Genomic DNA, 18295 nt, shown 5'->3' on the forward strand with positions numbered 1-18295 from the left:
TAGCAACTGTTAATAGTAGTTACTTCTGGGGAAATGGAGTCTGTATATCCTTTTATACTTTTTTTATTTAAGGCTAGTTACTTTAAAAACACAGTAAAAGGCCAAGGTGGGCAGATCATGAGGTCAAAAGATAGAGACCATCCTGGCCAACATGGTGAAAGCCCATCTCTACTAAAAATCCAAAAAAAAAAAAAAAAAAAAAACAACTTAGCTGGGTGTGGTGGTGTGCACCTGTAGTCCCAGCTACTGAGGAGGCTGAGATAGGAGAATCGTTTGAACCCAGGAGGCGGAGGCTGCAGTGAGCCAAGATTGTGCCACTGCACTCCAGCCTGGGTGACAGAGAGAGACGTCATTTAAAAAAAAAAGAACAAGAAGAAGAAAAAATTGGAAAAGTAACCATTTCCTCACTCTTTTTTATTTATTTTTATTTTTGCTTCCACTCCACCAGTACTTTTCTTCACTCTTAGAATCCTAATGAAATAATATTGAACCAGAGGAAAACTTTAAGTAAATACAGGGCTCTCACAGGATGGAGAATTCTTGTTAATTGACTTTTCTGGCTATTCAACATTAAACCAGAAAATCCATGTAACTTCAGTCTTTGTTAGGGATATGAAAAACTTTCTGAGTTTCCCCTTCAGCCTAGGTAAGCCCTTTCCCGAGAGTATGTCATCTTTCTTGGTGCACCGTGCAGTGTCTTATGCTCGTGATTCTAAACACCACTTTTCATGATGGGAGATGAACTAAACTAATTCTGGGTGGTATCTTTTAAGAGTTTTGTTGTTGTTCAGCATATAGAAATGAAATGTTAAACAAAACAAAACAAAACAAAAACTTCAGTGTGATAAGAATTCTAGTTAGATGAATTTCAGCTGTAGTCGTCTCTAGGCATATGGAAGATTGGTTTCAGAACCTCTCCCTGCTCTTCCCACACTCTCCCCGGTACCAAAATCTGTGCATACTCAAGTCCCACAGTCAACCCTGGAAAATCCACATATACTCGGGTTTTTCATCCTGTGAATACAGTATTTCACTGAAAAAAAAATCCCCATATAAGTAGACCTGTGCAGTTGCAGGGTCAACCATTGTTCAAGGGTCAACTGTAACTGAACCTCCAGCTAACTAAAATCACATGGAACCATAACTGGAAGTGCAGCTAAATTCAAGCCCCATCTTTGGAACTGGCACTGAGTTAGACACAAGATGAGCAAAGAAATAGAAGTTATTAATGTAAATTTCCACAAATTACCATCTTGAAGGGGTAATAAGAATTTATAAAAGCTTATATATTTGCAACAACTTGAAAATGATATCAAAGTAATATTAGGTTATTTTAGGTAAGTCAATCCTTTAACCATATTCTATTATACCTTCCAAATAGGTCATAATATTTCAAAAGTCATCTAAGGGAGTGTAATTTGAGCATAATTTATTAATCACTTTTCGGAAAATATGTAATATTTTATATTCACTTACATTGATTAGGTATCTGCCATTCTACCGACTGTGATAGTTTAACAGGATTCCCAAGAAGGACCCATCTTACACTGGGACATAAACCATAAATAGAAGTGCTCTTACTGTCATTGGAAGATTCAGTACTATTTTATAATATAAGATACAACATCAACTATAAATGTGATATTGTAAAGATAGAAACAACCTCTTAATGAGAGCAAAAAAAAATCTTACAGGCTATGGGCACTATGGAAGCAAAGGTGCTCAGAACATCTGAAAAAATAATGAAGTTTAAAGTTTCTTGATTCTTTTTTAGAGTATCTAGCACAGGGACTAACATACAGTAGTAGCTTCTCAATGAATGTTAACCAAATATAGTGTACATGTTAAATAATAAATGCCTCTTGAATGAAGAAAAAATATGCCACGCCAGAGATTTTTTTCCCCAGCTTTCATGCCTAAATTGCATGAATCAAAAAAGAGCTGTTGATCAAATTCCCAAAGGAAAGGAGCTCATGTTTTGCTCATGGGGCCACAATTAACAACCTTATGTAATAGTCAATCCATTTCCCAAGCTGGTGGTAATCAAGACCCAGGATTTAATCTAACATAAAATCACCTAAAAGCAAAGCAGTTCTGACATTATTTTGTACCGCTGTACTATACTAGAACTTATTTTTAAAAACAAAACTAAGAATTCCTACCCGAACAAGTTTTTCTGAATCCCCTCTCCATTTGCTGACAATGGTGGAAGCAGAAATGTTAAAGAAGGTTGTCTTACATTCAGTGGCCACAGCTTTGGCCAGTAAAGTCTTTCCTGTACCTAGGGGGAGACACATAAAAGATGAGCAGGCATTTCAACTCCATGAACTCCATCCCCCTGCTTACAGACAGAAGTCAGTCTCACACACGAGGGAGTGGCTGCTCAGCTCTCATGCACCCCAGTCCTGAAGAGAGGACAGAAGGAGCAACTCATCCTCTGCGCACACATTTAACACTGACATCAAAACAGGAAGCTGTGTTTACCTGGAGGGCCATAGAGCAGTAGTCCTTTCCAGGGGGAAAGAATTCCTGTAAATAGCTGGGGATACTACGGAAACAAGGAACAAGGATGAGGTTTGGTGCTGACACATCAACCTGCATATTCTCAGCACAGACAACCCAGGAAAGCTGGAGCAAAAGCAGCACAGATCTAAGATTACGGCTCCCTTTTTTGCTTAAGGTCATCTGCCTCTGACCTAAATAAACAGATCTTATTCATCCCAATTTTATTTTCACCCTCGATTAGAATGCCTGACTTAATTTTTGTGGCTTTTTAAAAGAGGAATTTTTTAAGGAAAAGAAAGGTATATGTAGGTACTCTTCCTCTCTGTTATAACAGTTATTTTTTACATGCATAACATCACTTTCCCCAGACATCTATATGCAGAGCATTTGGCAATCTTTTGAATGTTGTAAAGCAGGTATGAATTTTAAAATACATTCTAGAACCAACTAATAAACATTTACTCGAATAAAGTACAGAGCTATGGGGAAACCTGTTTTAGAAGTTGGGAGTATTCAGGGGCAAATGCATCAAGAGACACTAACTCTGAACAGGACATGCATAGCCTTCAGTAAGTCTCTCCCATTACTTCAAATTCAAACAGTCTGGGGAAGATGGGTGGGAAGGGTTGGTAGAGAACGGGGGAGAGGGGTGTGGCAAGGAATATTAGTAAAATTACAACTGGCTGTCAGTTTCTTGCTAATCCTGATGCCAAATCTTAACACATATGGAGCTTGTAATGCCATAGAGAGAACAAATCCAGAGAATTTCATTGAGATATTCTGTCCTTTCTAAATGTTTTATGCTATAGTTCCACTTAAAGGAAAAGGTGAGTAAATTGCCATTAATTCTGAACACCAGTGTATTTCTTACCCGTAAGTCTGAACACAGAAAGAAAGAGCGGGGAAAGAGACTCCAAATGTATTGATTTTGTCTTTTTAGAGAAAAGCATCCAAAACTCAGGGGCCATGTGGGCTCCGTGGTAAGACTAAATAGGTTATTCAATAAAATAAATGAGTAATCCTGACAGCAGGAGATTACAGAAAATGGCCACGAATTATCTGTCACTCCTTTCATCAGGAAGTAGAACCTGTTTCTCCAACATTTTAATCTGGGCCTGGCCTTGTGACTTGGCCAGTGGGACTGTAGCAAATATAAGAGACTTGAAAATATAAGGCTAGCAAATATAAAAAATAAAAGAGGCATGAAAGATGCTTGTGAATTAGAACTTGCCCTTTCTTGCCTCTTTCTGGGGATCTGCTGCCACCATGTGAGCAGAAGTGGGCTTTCCTGCTAGAAGATGAGAGGCCACATGGACAGACATCTTAGCTGTACTGCTTGCCCCAGACTTTTCACTCTCTCCATCTTTTGCAGCTACTCTGGCTGATGGCTCAGACATGTGATTGAGCCCAGCCAATACCACCATGTAGAAAAAGAAATGAGCCAGCCCAGCTGAGCCCAGTCCCAACTGCCTAGCCACAGAATTACAAACAAATAAATTGTTGTCTTAAGGCACTAAGTTGTGGGGTGGTCTGTTATTCACAAAAGCTAAATTATCACTTACATCCTTATCACCCTATTTGTAAATCAAACATGGAGAGTATTGTTTTTCTATTTTTCTCCCCGGTTTGAGAACAGCACAGAGATGTGTCAATAATAAGTAATGAGTGCAACAGGCTGGCTTTGCTGGTCACTGCCCTGGAAGGGGCTGTTCAGTCTTCACAACCAGCCAGAAGCAAAGCCCCAGATGATCCTGTGGGTAGGTGGGGAGGATAAAGGAAGGATCTGTGGAAACAAAGTGAGAGATTCTCCCCTACCAGAGGCATTTCTACAACGGTAAAATATTTTTAAGGGAGCAGGCTAATTTGAATCAATCTGACAAATCATGTATACCATAGAGTCTTAGATCTTAAAGTTTGACTTAGCTCAGACACCTGTCTTGAACTAATATGTAACATGGTTTTAAATGATCTAGAAAGGACCAGGTTTTGGTGCTCCAGGGTTGAGAAAGCGTTGTAACACAGGCAAAAATTTAACGTGTGGACAGAAAGTCATCCTGCCCTTCCCTTCCTGATAGGTGTGTGACATACAGCTTGTCCAATGGATATTGAACAGAAATAACCCCCAAGAGGCTTCCCGTCCTTACCCTTATAGGATACACAACAGCTTCTTTGACTAACTGCTTGGCTGCATCAAGTCCAATAATGTCATTCCACTTTATGTTTGGATTATGGAGATAAATGTCCTGCAATGCACATTTGATCATTTTGTTAAAACTGGTGTTTTCCTCTACAGCTGTAATAAACTTGGGAGCAGCAGAATACTTGACTTACAACAGGATATAAAGTACTGGTGATAAAAACTGTTCGTATTAGATATATATACGTATATACGTTGTAATTTTGGGTTAGTTCACCAAAGGCATGCCATGAAAATATTCAATGATTTTCTCTAAAAAAGACATCGATAACACAGCATGGTACTTTCCAGGGAGAAAAAAAAACCTCCTAACAACGGACTCTGCCTGTCTTCAGTCAATAGCAAACCAGGTTGATTTATAACCAAAATTAAAGAAGCTACAGAATATGCCTTCAAATTACATTCGCTTTTACTGTGAAACATAGTTCCTAGCCAGCACCTGGCCTTGCTCTTGTTCCTTGATCTCACAAACACTTTCTTAATTTGTTGCATAAAAGAGATAATGCTCCTCTGAAACCAATTTTTCTTTTTTCCCTAGCGATCATTCCTTACTTCCAGCAGGAGCAATTGCTTCTACAAAATTCAAGGAAGCCCACAACGGAGCGAAAGTGCAGTTTTTCCCTCTTAGAGTAGAGCCCTGTAGCAACCATCTAGCGTAATCAATTAAGGTAGCTTTTACTGATAACTAATTTAGTTTCCAAACTTCAATTTCACCAGACATCTCTGAGCAGTCACTAAGGGGCCTTTCTCAGTAGGAGCCGTTTCGGGCAAACTGAATATCTAGAAGGTTTAAGGAAAGAAAAAAAAAAAAAAAACTTCCTTTCCAAAGTCATTCTGAGTGACTACAGAAAAAAAATCTGGAAACTACCGTTATATTTACATAATTTTTTTTTTTTAAATAGAGTCTTGCTCTGTCACCCAGGCTGGAGTACATTGGTGCCATCTCAGCTCACTGCAACCTCTGCCTCCTGGGTTCAAGCAATTCCCCTGCCTCAGCCTCCCAAGTAGCTGGGACTACAGGTACACGCCACCACGGCCAGCTAATTTTTGTATTTTTAGTGGAGACAGGGTTTCACCATGTTGGCCAGGATGATCTCGATCTCCTAACCTCACGATCCACCTGCCTCAGCCTCCCAAAGTGCTGGGATTACAGGCATGAGCCACCATGCCAGCCATAATTTTAAATAAGTAATATATGCACATGGTCCAAAAATATGAATTTTTTTTTGAGATGGAGTCTCACTCTGTCATCATGCTGGAGTGCAGTGGCATGATCTCAGCTCACTGCAACCTCCACCTCCCAGATTCAAGCAATTCTCCTGCCTCAGCCACCCCAGTAGCTGGGATTATAGGCATGTGCCACCATGCTCAACTAGTTTTTGTGTTTTTAGTAGAGATGGGGTTTCATCATGTTGGTCAGGACGGTCTCAATCTCCTGACCTTGTGATCCACTCACTTTGGCCTCCCAAAGTGCTGGGATTACAGGCGTGAGCCACCATGCCCAGCCTAAATACATTTTTTAAACGCTGGTGAAATGTTTGTGCCTACCCCTGCTCCCTACCCATCCAGTTCCCTCCACCATAGGCATTTCACATTTATTTTTAATTTTTCTTAAAACAGGGTCTCACTCTTTAGCCCAGGCTGGAGGGCAGTGGCATGATCACCACTCACTTCAGCCTCAACCTCCTAGGTTCAAGCAATCCTCCCACTTCAGCCTCCCAAGAAGGCACAAATCACTATGTCCAGATAATTTTTTCATTTTTGGTAGAGATGAGGTCTCGCTATGTTGCCTGGGCTGGTCTCAAACTCCTGGACTTTAGTGATCCTTCTGCCTTGACCTCCTAAAGTGCTGAAATTGAGATTACAGGTGTGAATGAGCCACTGTACCCAGCCAACTTTCACTTTTATTAGAGACAGTTTTTTGTTTTTGTTTTTGTTTTTTTGAGATGGAGTCTCACTCTGTCACCTAGGCTGCAATATAGCAACCTCTGCCTCACAGGTTCAAGCAATTCTCATGCCTCAGTCTCCCAGGTAGCTGAGGCTATCGGCACACACCACCACACTCAGCCAATTTTTTGTATTTTCAGTAGAGATGGGGTTTTGCCATGTTGGCCAGGCTGGTCTCAAACTCTTGGCCTCAAGTGATCCACCCGCCTCAGTCTTCCGAAGCGTTAGGATTATTGGCGCAAGCCACTACACCTGATCTAGAAAAAGTATTTATACAAGTGCTTTGGTCTTGCACGATATGTATAATCCATTCTTGGGTGGAATGACAGAGAAAGGACTGAGTCTTCCTCACTCTGTCTTTAGAGCCTGGATCTACAGGGAGGCCCACCAGACACTCACATTCTTATTACCACCCTTCCTCAGGGAAATCTTGGCACACAAGGAAGATTCACTTTCCTAGGTATTCAAGGCATCCATAGATAGCAGAAGTATTTCCTGCCCTCTTCGAAAGTTGAGTTTCACAAGGTAATGTTTAATTTCCCAACTGACAGCTTCTTCTTATAGCAATCCAAAGTTAACAGTCAGAATTCAATAGGACTACCTCATGAGGTGGTGAGCCACTCATGAAACCCTGTAAGTAGGGTTTCTGCCTTCCATGCTACTATAGAAAGGATTCCAGATGGAGTCATCCCAGGCCACTTTCACTCTACAGTTCTATCCTCATAGTCATGTTACCCTTTTGCAAAATTGGTAATAAGATTATTGATTTGGGTTGGTACAAAAAATACTTTGCTCTGCTCTCTTACGCATCCATTACTGCAGCCTGGCTCAGTCCCTCATCCCTCTCACCGGTCAAAACCTCATACCTGGTCTCCCAATCTCCTTTTCTTTGCTATTCATTCACCTCACTGTCATAGAACAAGCTATCCACAAACACATGGGATGATCCCATTCTCCAATGGATGCCTTTCTAAGGTCCCATCTTCTACAGGCATGTCCCCAGCCCTGGGTACTGCTCATGGAGCCCTTCCTCCAGAACTCTGACTCTCTCCACCCATTCCCCCGACTCTCTGCTTCTTAGGTGGCCAATGGGAAATGTGCACAAGCTGCAATTTCTCATGGATGTGCCTATGCCCAGGACGCCTCCCAGCCTCCCTCTTCCCCTTTTTCTCTTAGCGATTTCCTGTTTTCTTTCCTAACACTTTCCCCACCCCTCCCTCCTTCATGCTCTCAAAGCAAACCTTGCCCATGGGATGATGAGACACTCCTGAGGGCAAAGCCTGCTCTGACTCGTTCACCTTTGTGTCTTTGGCCCATAGCACACACCTGGCACATAAGAAACAACTGCTGAGCTGAACAGAGACAGCTTAGGAGCCCTTAGCTTCTCAGAGGAGCTGTGAATTTTTGGGATCATTGTAAACACCCCTCTGAGCCTGCCTAGGTTTCAGTCTTCAATTAAATAAGAAGCATTAGAAATTAGAAAAATATCCTATAACTCAGGAATCTGTTTCCCAGGAACTTGCCCAATGTCACACAGCTAGCAAGAGAAGGATCTAGAAATCAAATACAGGTCGGCTAATTCCAAAGCCTATTCTTCACTGCCTTCTGATTCCACAGTGCAAGCTGGAAAAGCCAGTAGTCTGGATGGTAAAGTCTTTCCTGCTAATCGTGTTCTTCATGGAAATTTTCGATGATAGTATCATCAGACTTCCAATGTCTCCATTTCTAGGCTCTGACTTTTTAAACCAGATACAGACATACTCTTTTCTTCTTTAAGAGGCTTTCTTTCCTTGACTCTTGGCTCTGCTATAAAACCTTTCACCTGTCCCTTCATTCCTAAGTCTTTTCTCTCTCAGTTTGCTTGGCCTCTATCATGAGATGGTGGGCTTTTTATATTGTAATTTTATGATTCTATAATTTATTTATCATGCATTATTGTGCCTCTAAACAATATGAGTGCCTTTGCAAGTGGGGGCACTTTATAAATAAATGATCATATTTATTGTTATTAATAAAAGAAGCAGCCCACAAAGCTCCAGAAGCCCCAGCCCGCCTCCGTAAATTTGTGAATTGAGAATCAGGATCTTACCCGGCTCACCACTGCTGCCAATTCTCGCATCTCACTGTTCATGCCAATAAATGCACTCAGAGGTTTCAGTAGTCGTTCCTGATGAGAGGAGCAGAAAGGCTCACATTACAATATTGCTCTATAATTTAGGAAGAAACCCCGGGCACGTACGGGTCTCGGTGAAACAAAACAATGGCAGGTGGCTCTGGCCTTTGACTTGACCTCAAGGTTTACTCAAAATTGTATTTCCAGAGTTCATCTGGATGTTGGCAATTTGAAAGATGAATGTCACATCTTCGCCACTTACTGAGGGGTCTGGGTTACGGTCGAAGGTGTTCAAGGCAAGTTCACCGCTCGCTCCCTTGATGGCATCTGTGAGCAGCCCTTGGAAGTCAATGATTTGGCCCTGAAAGGTAGGAATGGTTATTTATGCCCTGAGAACGTAAGAGAAAACTCTTCTTAATAACTCACTGTCATTAAACCAAGACATATTTATATACCCTGGTATATAGAGCAAACTTAAAGTTAAGCTTTAAAAAGAACCAGCACTAGTGTTAAACAAGATGATTTCCTCAAGTTGGAGCACCCTAAAAAATTGTAAGTACATTTTTCAGAATGAAGTGGATTTGAATAAAAATTCATGAGTATTTCTCAGTTCCTGACACAGACCATCTGCTTCCTTGTATGTTCACTTTCCCTGTATGGTCTCATCCTTTTAAAATGTTACAAATGCAGAAAGAACTCATTGGCTCAACAGTAACGAGAGTTACTGAGAGTTACTGTAACGAGAGTAACGAGAGTTACTGTCCAACGACTATAATGCATGTTCTCCATTCTGTTGAGTGCTGGGCACAAAATAAGTGTGCAAAGTTCTTTGTGAGGACTATTTCTTTTTTGTTATTTTTAAAATTTTTAATAAATTTTATTTTTTATTTGCATAAATTGATTGGGTACAAATGTAATAAATTTACATTTCCACAACAACGTATGAGTTCCCTTTTCTCCATATCCGGTGAGGATTATTTCTAATCCTTTTTGTTTTTTTCTTTAAGAGACAGGCATGATCTCACTCTGTTGTGCAGTGGCACAATCATAGCTCACCGAAGCCCTAAACTTCTGGGCTCAAGGGATCCTCCCACCTCAGCCTCCCAAAGAGCTGGGACTATAGGTGTGCACCACCACTCTCAGCTGGCTTTAAAAAATTTTTTTTGTAGAAATGGGGTCTCATTATGTTGTCCAGGCTAGTCTCCAACTCCTGACCTCAAGTTATCCTCCCACTTTAGCCTCCCAAAGGGCTGGGATTACAGGTGTGAGCCAGCATGCCTGGCCTTTTCTAATTCTTATAACACTTCCAATAGTCAGGAGTGACACCGGGCTTCATAGATGTGGGAGTAAGTCCAGAGAAGTTAAGTGATTTGCACAGGACCACACAGCTAATAAATGACTTAAATCCAGAATTTAAACCCACTTAATCTATCTTCCAACCCATAATCCTGTCTCCCCTAGAGGTAGAAGGGAAAAAGCAAGGATGCACACAAAAAGCATTAATAGTAGCCAACATTATGCAGTGTTTATTATGCGCGAGGCACTGTACCAAGGCTCTCCTTTCATTATGACGCTTAAAGTGGGCACTAGGATGATTTCCATTTTACAGATGAGAGAAATGAGGCTTGGAGAGATTATAAACAACTTTCCCAAGGTTACATACTGGGGGAGCATCTGAGCTGGGTTTTGAATCCAGACAGGCTGACTCTGAAGCCTATGGCCTTAAGAACAATATACCTACTAAAATTTGCAGGGAGGCTTGGGTGTCCTAAAGCTTGGGTTCTGATATAGTTAGAATGGGTACCCCTTCCAAATCTCATGTTGAAATGTGATCGCCAATGTTGGAGGTGAGCCTGGTGGGAGGTGTTCGGGTCACCGGGGAGGATCTCTCATGAAAGGCTTGGTCTTCTTACCACAGTAACGAGTGTGTTCTCGCTCTATTAGTTTATGAGGGAACTGGTTGGTTAAAGGAGCTGGGCATCTCCCTCCTCTCTTGCTCCCTGTCTTGCCATGTGACATGCCAGGTCCCTTGCCTTCTTCTTTGAGTAAAAGCTTCCTGAGGCCTCATTAGAAGGTGACCAGATCCCTGTGCCATATGGAACTATGAGCCAAATAAATCTCGTTTCTTTATAAACTACTCAACCTCAGATATTCCTTTATAGCAATGCAAAACAGACAGACACAGGTACTAACATAAAGATGACAGATCTGGGTTTTTTTTTTTTTTTGAGATTGGTCCCAAGCCGTATATCCTCATATAACCTACGAACATGTGAAATGCTAGGGAGAAATCCATCTACATTTGGCTCTGAAGATATTTCTGCTGGTAAGAGGATTTATAGTCAGACTATTTCAAAGGTTAAGTGCTGGGTTAAATAGTCCCTTCCTTGTGACCCAATCAAAAACATCCATTCATTTCAACGTGAGGCATTCACAACAGAAACTAATGCCACAAAACAGCCAGGCAAAGGTGACTGAAAACACAATAGCAGCAGTGAAGGTGAACAAGGAAGCATTTTTCAGAGGGTGGCATTGATTCCATTGGTATCATCTCCAGCAATTACCACGTAATTGAGGCTCTGAAAGGGAGTCAGCTCAGGCCAGTGAGGTCACTGCCCTTGATTTTCAGGAAGGTGCTCCAGTCACCCCTCCAAATTCACACACACAGTGTTAGTTTTTCTACGACCTGGCCAGAACTAAGTCAGCTCTCCAGTGGTTTAAGAACTTGGCTGAAGAAAGAAAGAAGACTCTTAAATTCAACCTTGGAGAGTATGATCAAAAGAAACGCTGTTCATTTCCAAATCACATGTTTTAGTCTACCTTTTGACTATATCCACCCAATCTGGGTCTTTTCTTCTTAAGACATTATTATTGACAAATCCAGACATGAGATTGATTATGAAAAAAGTAGAAATAATCTATCAAGGACAAAATCAACCCTGTATCAACAGATGTTTCATGGTTCACATGAAATTACATTTAGACCAGGAGCCATCCCTCCAAGGAGAAAGGTGACACCAGTAATCAGCTGCCACTGACAAAGCAGAGCAGAATGAGTGTGTGTTTCCAACTCACTAAATAATGCAGATGTCCCAGCACTTTGGGAGGCCCAGACAGGAGGATTGCTTGAGGCTAGAAGTTTGAGACCAGCCTGGGCAACATAATGAGACACTATCTCTAGAAAAACAAAAATATAGCTGAATATTGTGGTGCATGCCTGTAGTCCTAGCTACTTGGGAGGCTGTGGCAAGAGAATTCTTTGAGCCCAGGAGTTCAAGGCTGCAGTGAGCCATGATTGCACCATTGCACTCCAGCCTGGGCTAAAGAGCAAGTCACAAAAAAAAAAAAAAAAAAAAAAAAAATGAGAACAATGCAAGATAATCACACCAATGTTTGTCATTGTAATTACAGAGTTTTTAAGCTGATGGGAGCACTAGAGACAATCTCTTCCAAGCCCCTCAATTTACAAATGAGGAAACTGAGCTCCTTAGAGATGGGGCAGTTCATGGCAGATCATGCATGGAGAAAGGGATTCCAGAGAAGAACCCATTTTCTGACCCTCTTCTCCATTTACCTCACAGCAACATTCAAAAATCACATCTTCACTGTCCTGTTTGACAAAAATAATGTTTTTTTGTTTTTATGTTTAAAAAGAAAAATAATTACCCCTTTCAGTGTTAGGTTCAAGAGTTCCACTTACTCTTCGTGGGTGGTGGGCATTTTCCTCTCCACTGTCTTTATTGATTCTTGATACAGTTAGGCCAAAATCGGCACTCTCCAGGCGATTGTTACTAACTACCTCCTGAAGAAAGAGAAACAAGAAAACATGGGCGGTGAGCAGCCGTGGAGAGATGCTGGCTGTACCTGCCTACTCCATCATGCGAAGTCCGACGCTGGATAGCAACTCTGTAAACGCAGGTGTGCTCATGTAGCTTAACCATTTTTGTGCAGACCCAGGAAGATGCGTGAGCTGTCTGCCTGCACTGTGTGGAAGTTGTTGTTCCTGGAAGAATGAGAAGGTGCCAGACCATGGGCCTTGAGCAGCTTTTCCAAAGGAGGAAACAGTTGTGCCTCAACTCAACCCCATTGGCTGGCTTTTTTTTTTTTCCCTGTGATCAGAGGTGTTTTTGGCCAGAAGTGGCTGAATATTAAGTGTGCCAGCCTCCCATGGGACGTATCCTGCCCCACCTTCACCTCTCTTCCGTCTGAGTCAGGCTACAGCAGCCAGAACCGTAGAACCTCCTTGAGGAAAGAGAATCCTTTTGACCAGTCGGGTTTTGTGATTATTCCTTTCCATTATTTGACATTAATTTTTTTTCATTCCTTTTCTCAGTTTCCATTGGTCTTCTTTCCTTTGAAAACTGGAATGTTTTGTCCTAAGAAGGTTCTGGACGTGAGCCTCCTGAGTCAGAAGCCATTGACTTAACTCACCTGCTGGGTTCTCTCCTTGCTGCCCTCTTTGGCCCTGATGAAGTCCAGTGTGAAGGCCTGCGGTAAGGGCTAACCATGTGCGATTTGGAGAAGCCCAACAGGAGACCTAGAGACCCAGCCACACCTGAAACCACGCCTGGCCTCCACTTAGGAACCCAGCAATGTGTTCTGGGGCAGGAAGACCTGCCATCTTGGTTCGCTCAGTTACCTCAGATGAGAAGATCAAGCTTCACAGCAACCAGGCTCTCTTGCTCTGACTGGGCCCCAACCCCACCCTGGCTCATCTCCCAACACCCAGAACAAGGGAAAGACTTGAAGGAGACAAAAGTCCTCCTGCTCGAGTTAAAAAACATTAGGAAATCTAGGGATGTGTCCACGGTTTTAGTCCAGTGTACTAGAAAAAAAACCTAGAATTCAATTAGATCACACCGCAGCATAGGCCCTCAAAAATTAAATAAATGTGACTTTTTTCATAGAGCTATTTTTTCAGCCAAGTTTGCTATTCCCAAAGACAAGCCAAGCCAACCTGACCTGATTAGGATGTTCCTTATTGAGAGACTTGGTGTCCACTGTTTTCCCCACCGTGGTTTTAGAGCGGGGCCTCTGCTGACTGATCTTGGGAAGATTTTGGCAACTGTCGTTCATCACCCTAAGGGAGAGAACAAAGACCTTGGAAGAAATTATTCTAGTCACTTAATTCTAACAACTGTTCTTAAGAACAGCACATTTAAGAAAGCTATGGAAAGATACTCAGGTGGCCACTATAGGGCCCTTCCACCTACGCTATCCCCCCACCAGGTTCATTCTGGTCCTAACTCCCTCCAGGATACTCATAGGGTTCTTCTAAGATCCCTTCCTGGAGCCCCCCAGCTCACCCTCTTCATTTCTCTTTCACATCACATAGCTTCAGCCCTTCTGCAAATAGCTTTAGTTCTTAAGAACACATTGCTTTACAAGCATTCTTCCACTGTTCCTTCCACCTTCCTTAAAAGCAGCATCGGACGAGGGGAAAGGTGTGGGGGAGGGAAAGAGGTTCTCCCATTCAAACTAAGAAACAGTAGGAAATCCAGGGATTGGCCCATGGTTTTAATCCAGTGTCCTGGATGTGCCCTGCCCACTTAAAATACCTCTCAGCATGCTCTGTGTAATAAACGTCAAAAGGGGATTTCACAAAGCAAACAAACCTTCCCTCATCAATGTTATCCCAGACCAATCATAGCTGCCAAACAAATTTTCATCAACAATTGTTTACTTCAGGCAAAACAAACTGATGGGGCTGGAAGTCAGGAGAGTAGCTAACTGTGATGGAGATGGGGAGAATTTGAGAAGGGGCAAAGAGAGCCTCCTGGTGGCTGCAACTGTGGTTACAAGAGTAGATGCATTTACTATAGATATAGTAATATATTCAGCCAGTGCTCGACTTACGACCACAGTCAGGACCGCGAAACGGTCGTAACACGATTTTGGTCGTAAGTTGAGTAGGCTTTATGTACAGTTGAAATGGTGCACGCGGAGATGGTAGTGCTGCCAGAAGCTGGTCCTCACTGTCGTACGCCCAGCTGGGCAACGTTTGCTCTGCCAGACGTGGAGCAGTCATGGCTAGCGATTGCAGTCGTAAAGTCGAATGGTCGTAAGTTGCATAGGTCATAAGTCGATCAATACCTGTATGTGGTATGACTGTATATATGTTAGATATCCATCGAAAGATCAAATAATTTTTTTCACTACATCCTCATAATTAGACATAAAATTCAGTATTGGAATATGTGTATTTTCCCATAGAAGATGACATCCAGAGAGACAGGACTAGCATGGGGGGCAGAACATGAACTCCGCCATTGTTGCTTAGTTCTCTTAGTTCTTTTGTCCCTGTATGTGAGAAACAGTTGCAGAAGGTCCTCTAGAAGCATGTCTCCTCGTGTTCAGAGTGATCTCAGAGAGCTGCTGTTTCAATTTTTTTTCTTGATGGGGTAATAAATGTACACGTCTAATATAAATGCACAGCTATTTGGCCAGCAAGACCACCCATGTCGACAATACCACCAATGTCCACATGGTGACACCTCTGTGAGTGCTGGGCTCACTGCAGGGAGCCTCACGAGAGGTGGACACTAACAGTTCTTGGGGTGCTTTTTTTTCTTTTTCTTTTTTCTTTTCTTTTTTTTTTTTTTTTTTTTTTTTTTTTTTGAGAGAGTCTTGCTCTGCCACCAGGCTGGAGTGCAGTGGTATGATCTCAGCTCACTGCAACCTCTGACTGCCTGGTTCAAGCAATTCTCCCACCACAGCCTCCTGAGTAGCTGGGATTACAGGTATGCACCACCATGCTCAGCTAATTTTTGTATTTTGGTAGAGATGAGGTTTCACTCTGTTGGCCCAGATGGTCTCAAACTCCTGACCCCATGATCCACCTGCCTCGGCCTCCCAAAGTGCTGAGATTACAGGCATGAGCCACCACGCCCGGTGCTTTTTTCTGTCTTTAAACTTGGAATAAGAATGTCTTTTTCCAGCCCTTTGCTGGCACAAAAATGAAATATCTATGAAATGAAAACCAAGCATTTTACAAATGCAAATTTATATTAATGAATAGTGTTGACTTAAGGGAAGTTATATATATATGTGTTTGGGCATGTGTGTGTGTGTTTATGTGTTTGTGTTTGTGTGTGTGTGTGTGTACTTAAACTTGCCTCACCATCCTCACTCCCCTTGTGGAGCTGGCAGGAAACAGGGACTCTATTTTCCCACACTGATTTCCCATTGGATGCAACTGATGCATAAGATCTGCTTTAACATGACCAAAACACAAGAGCACTAATGGACAAAGCAATGCAATTCATTTTCAATCAGCTCTGAGGATTGTAAAATTCTTCTGAACATGGAACCAAATTCACTCTGCTTTCACTTTAACCACTAGTCCTAGATGCACCCTGTGGAATTCTGCAGAGAGGGCCTAATCGCCTTTTAGAGGGTGAACTGAAGCCTGCTCCTGCATTGTTCTAAGGAGGCCCCCTCCACCAACCCTCTGTTCAAGCCCAACATCTCCAGTTGCTCTAGTCATTCCTAAAGTTACCTGGCTCCCAGATTCTTCCTCATCCTGGTCACCTTCCAGAATAGTTTGACCTCCTACTTTTTGGACGCTGTATTTCTATTGATGGGGCTGGGACCACAGTAGCATTGTCACACTGTTGGCCCAGGTAAACTGAGATTTCTAGGTCTCTAATTTTGTAATGAAGGAGCTATTTGTGGTAACTCTTGTTCAAGCTTAAGCCTTATTTTATTCAATTTCAACTTGTTACTTTGAACTCATCTCTGGAATTGCCAAGACCTTCTGAGATCCAAGTTCTGTTATCCATCACATTGGATAACCTTTCCTCCTTTGGTTCATCAGTAAATCTTTAAGCGGGGATTTTCCAAGATTAGGAAAAGACACTTTGGTTTGCTAATATATAGCCAGTCTCGTGATATGTCTCACTTCAGTAACTGTATTTGAGTACAAAATTGTCTGCAGAAACACCATTCATTACTTTCCTAGTTATTCCTCCTGACTCTAACCAATTGCTATTCAGCCTTTACGCTTGCCACGTACAAACATCTACTCAGAGAGGAGCTGAGGAGCCCCCACACTGTCAAATGTGCCACGTGCCCCAACCCTAAAGGGAACAAAGCACCCCAACGCCATTCACTCACAGAGCACTTGCCAGAGAAGAATACTGAGAAGGTTCCAGAAAAATCATCAGAATCCAAAAGCCTTCCGAAGCTGGCCTCAAATGCTCCTCACAATTTCTATGCACAAGCAGTTATCATTTATTACCAGAGTCTGACTAGCTTTGTGGAAACTATAAATAAAAGAATACCACTTTTGTCAAAGCAATAAAACTCTTCCTGCACAACAGCACAAAGCAAAGGTAGCCCGAGGCCAAGTATTACGGTGAGTAGGATTGAGGAGCATTCGTGGGCTCCTCAGCCATTTTTGCAAGCTGTGTCCACCAGCCCTGTGAGCTGTCCTATTCCCTTCTGAGGCTGGAACAAGAGAACTGGAGTCTCAGGAGCAGGGAATGTAGTGGGGGCATGACAGAATCCCTACCTCTTGAGGGCCTAGTAAGTTGCATGTGATTACAATCTAACTTTTCTTTTTCCAAGAGCATTTTAAGATTTTAAACACTTTTTTCACTGCCTGGATGGCTGTGTGGACCCTGCAGGAAGCCTACTCTAGCCTTCCTGTTAGGTTTAGGCTCTACTGTAATAGCAACAGCCCACAGGTTGTGATGCCCCAAAGCTGGCCCTCACTGGCATCCAGCAGCAGCACCCTAGTACCCCGGGGTATTTTGGAACAGCTCTGGGGTAGGGAGTGGGGAGAGGGGAATGGGAAGGGCACTGGCAAGAGTAGGGGCCCTTGTGAGAGAACGTGTGTACCCAGAAAGGTCAAAAGAAAGAGGGGCTCCCATCAGAGGCTACAAGTCCCAAATGAGATTTGGACTTGAGAAGCTGGAGAAAGGAATGCATGATGAGCCATGAATAGAAGGGAAAAGCGAGAGAAGAACGGCTCCCCGCAGGCCAGGACTAGCGAGGGCAGAAGCGTGAGCTCGTACCTCCTGGCTCATTATTGATCTTTAGACAGGTCAGGACATCTGATTTGGGAGTGCTTGAAATTAACTAAATGATGAAAAGAGAGAAAAATAATATTTCTTGGGTGCTCAGTGTGTGCCAGGAACTGTGTCCAAACTTGCTCCATACTTGTAAACAGCAGAGCCAGGAATTGAACCTGATCTTTTAACCTCTAAGGTTCAGACTTTTCATACCACATGTTCTGGAAAGACAGAGCATCACAGGATGCGCTTATTTACAGTAAAACCAGGAGAATAAACAGACACTGGCCCAAATCTGGAGCAGCTGTAAAGAGAGAAGTCCTGGGCTGGGCCAGGTCGCATGACTGCGGTCAGTATTGCTGGGAGACAGTCACGGAGCTGTGCTGGCAAAGGTTCTGGAAAGGGATCCCACAAGCTCCTTTAGCTCAGTTGACTAAGATAATTACCATTCACTTTACCTTCTGGTCTTCCCTCCACTTCTTTGTGGTAAATTATTTTCTGCTGTGACAGAACAAACAC

At 42.6% G+C, this 18295-nt stretch overlaps 1 protein-coding gene across 10 annotated transcripts in view; it reads right to left on the reverse strand.

The window, feature by feature from the left end:
- The window catches only part of KATNAL2 (katanin catalytic subunit A1 like 2), a 183822-nt gene that overhangs the window by 45615 nt on the left and 119912 nt on the right, over positions 1-18295 (reverse strand). For 4 of the 10 annotated variants that reach the window (XM_039463586.2, XM_039463584.2, XM_074383498.1 and 1 more), the window contains 8 exons: positions 18235-18277; positions 13725-13842; positions 12463-12564; positions 9025-9123; positions 8739-8816; positions 4650-4748; positions 2485-2548; positions 2163-2281 (listed from right to left, as the gene is read on the reverse strand). In XM_039463586.2, coding sequence (XP_039319520.1) covers positions 2163-2281; positions 2485-2548; positions 4650-4748; positions 8739-8816; positions 9025-9123; positions 12463-12564; positions 13725-13842; positions 18235-18277 — 722 coding nt within the window. Of the gene's footprint in view, positions 1-2162; positions 2282-2484; positions 2549-4649; positions 4749-8738; positions 8817-9024; positions 9124-12462; positions 12565-13724; positions 13843-18222; positions 18278-18295 lie in introns of all 10 variants that reach the window. The other 6 variants (XM_039463585.2, XM_074383499.1, XM_074383504.1 and 3 more) reach the window with 5 other exon arrangements.

Source organism: Saimiri boliviensis, chromosome 13 (assembly GCF_048565385.1).
Source record: "Saimiri boliviensis isolate mSaiBol1 chromosome 13, mSaiBol1.pri, whole genome shotgun sequence".
Lineage (NCBI taxonomy): Eukaryota > Metazoa > Chordata > Mammalia > Primates > Cebidae > Saimiri > Saimiri boliviensis.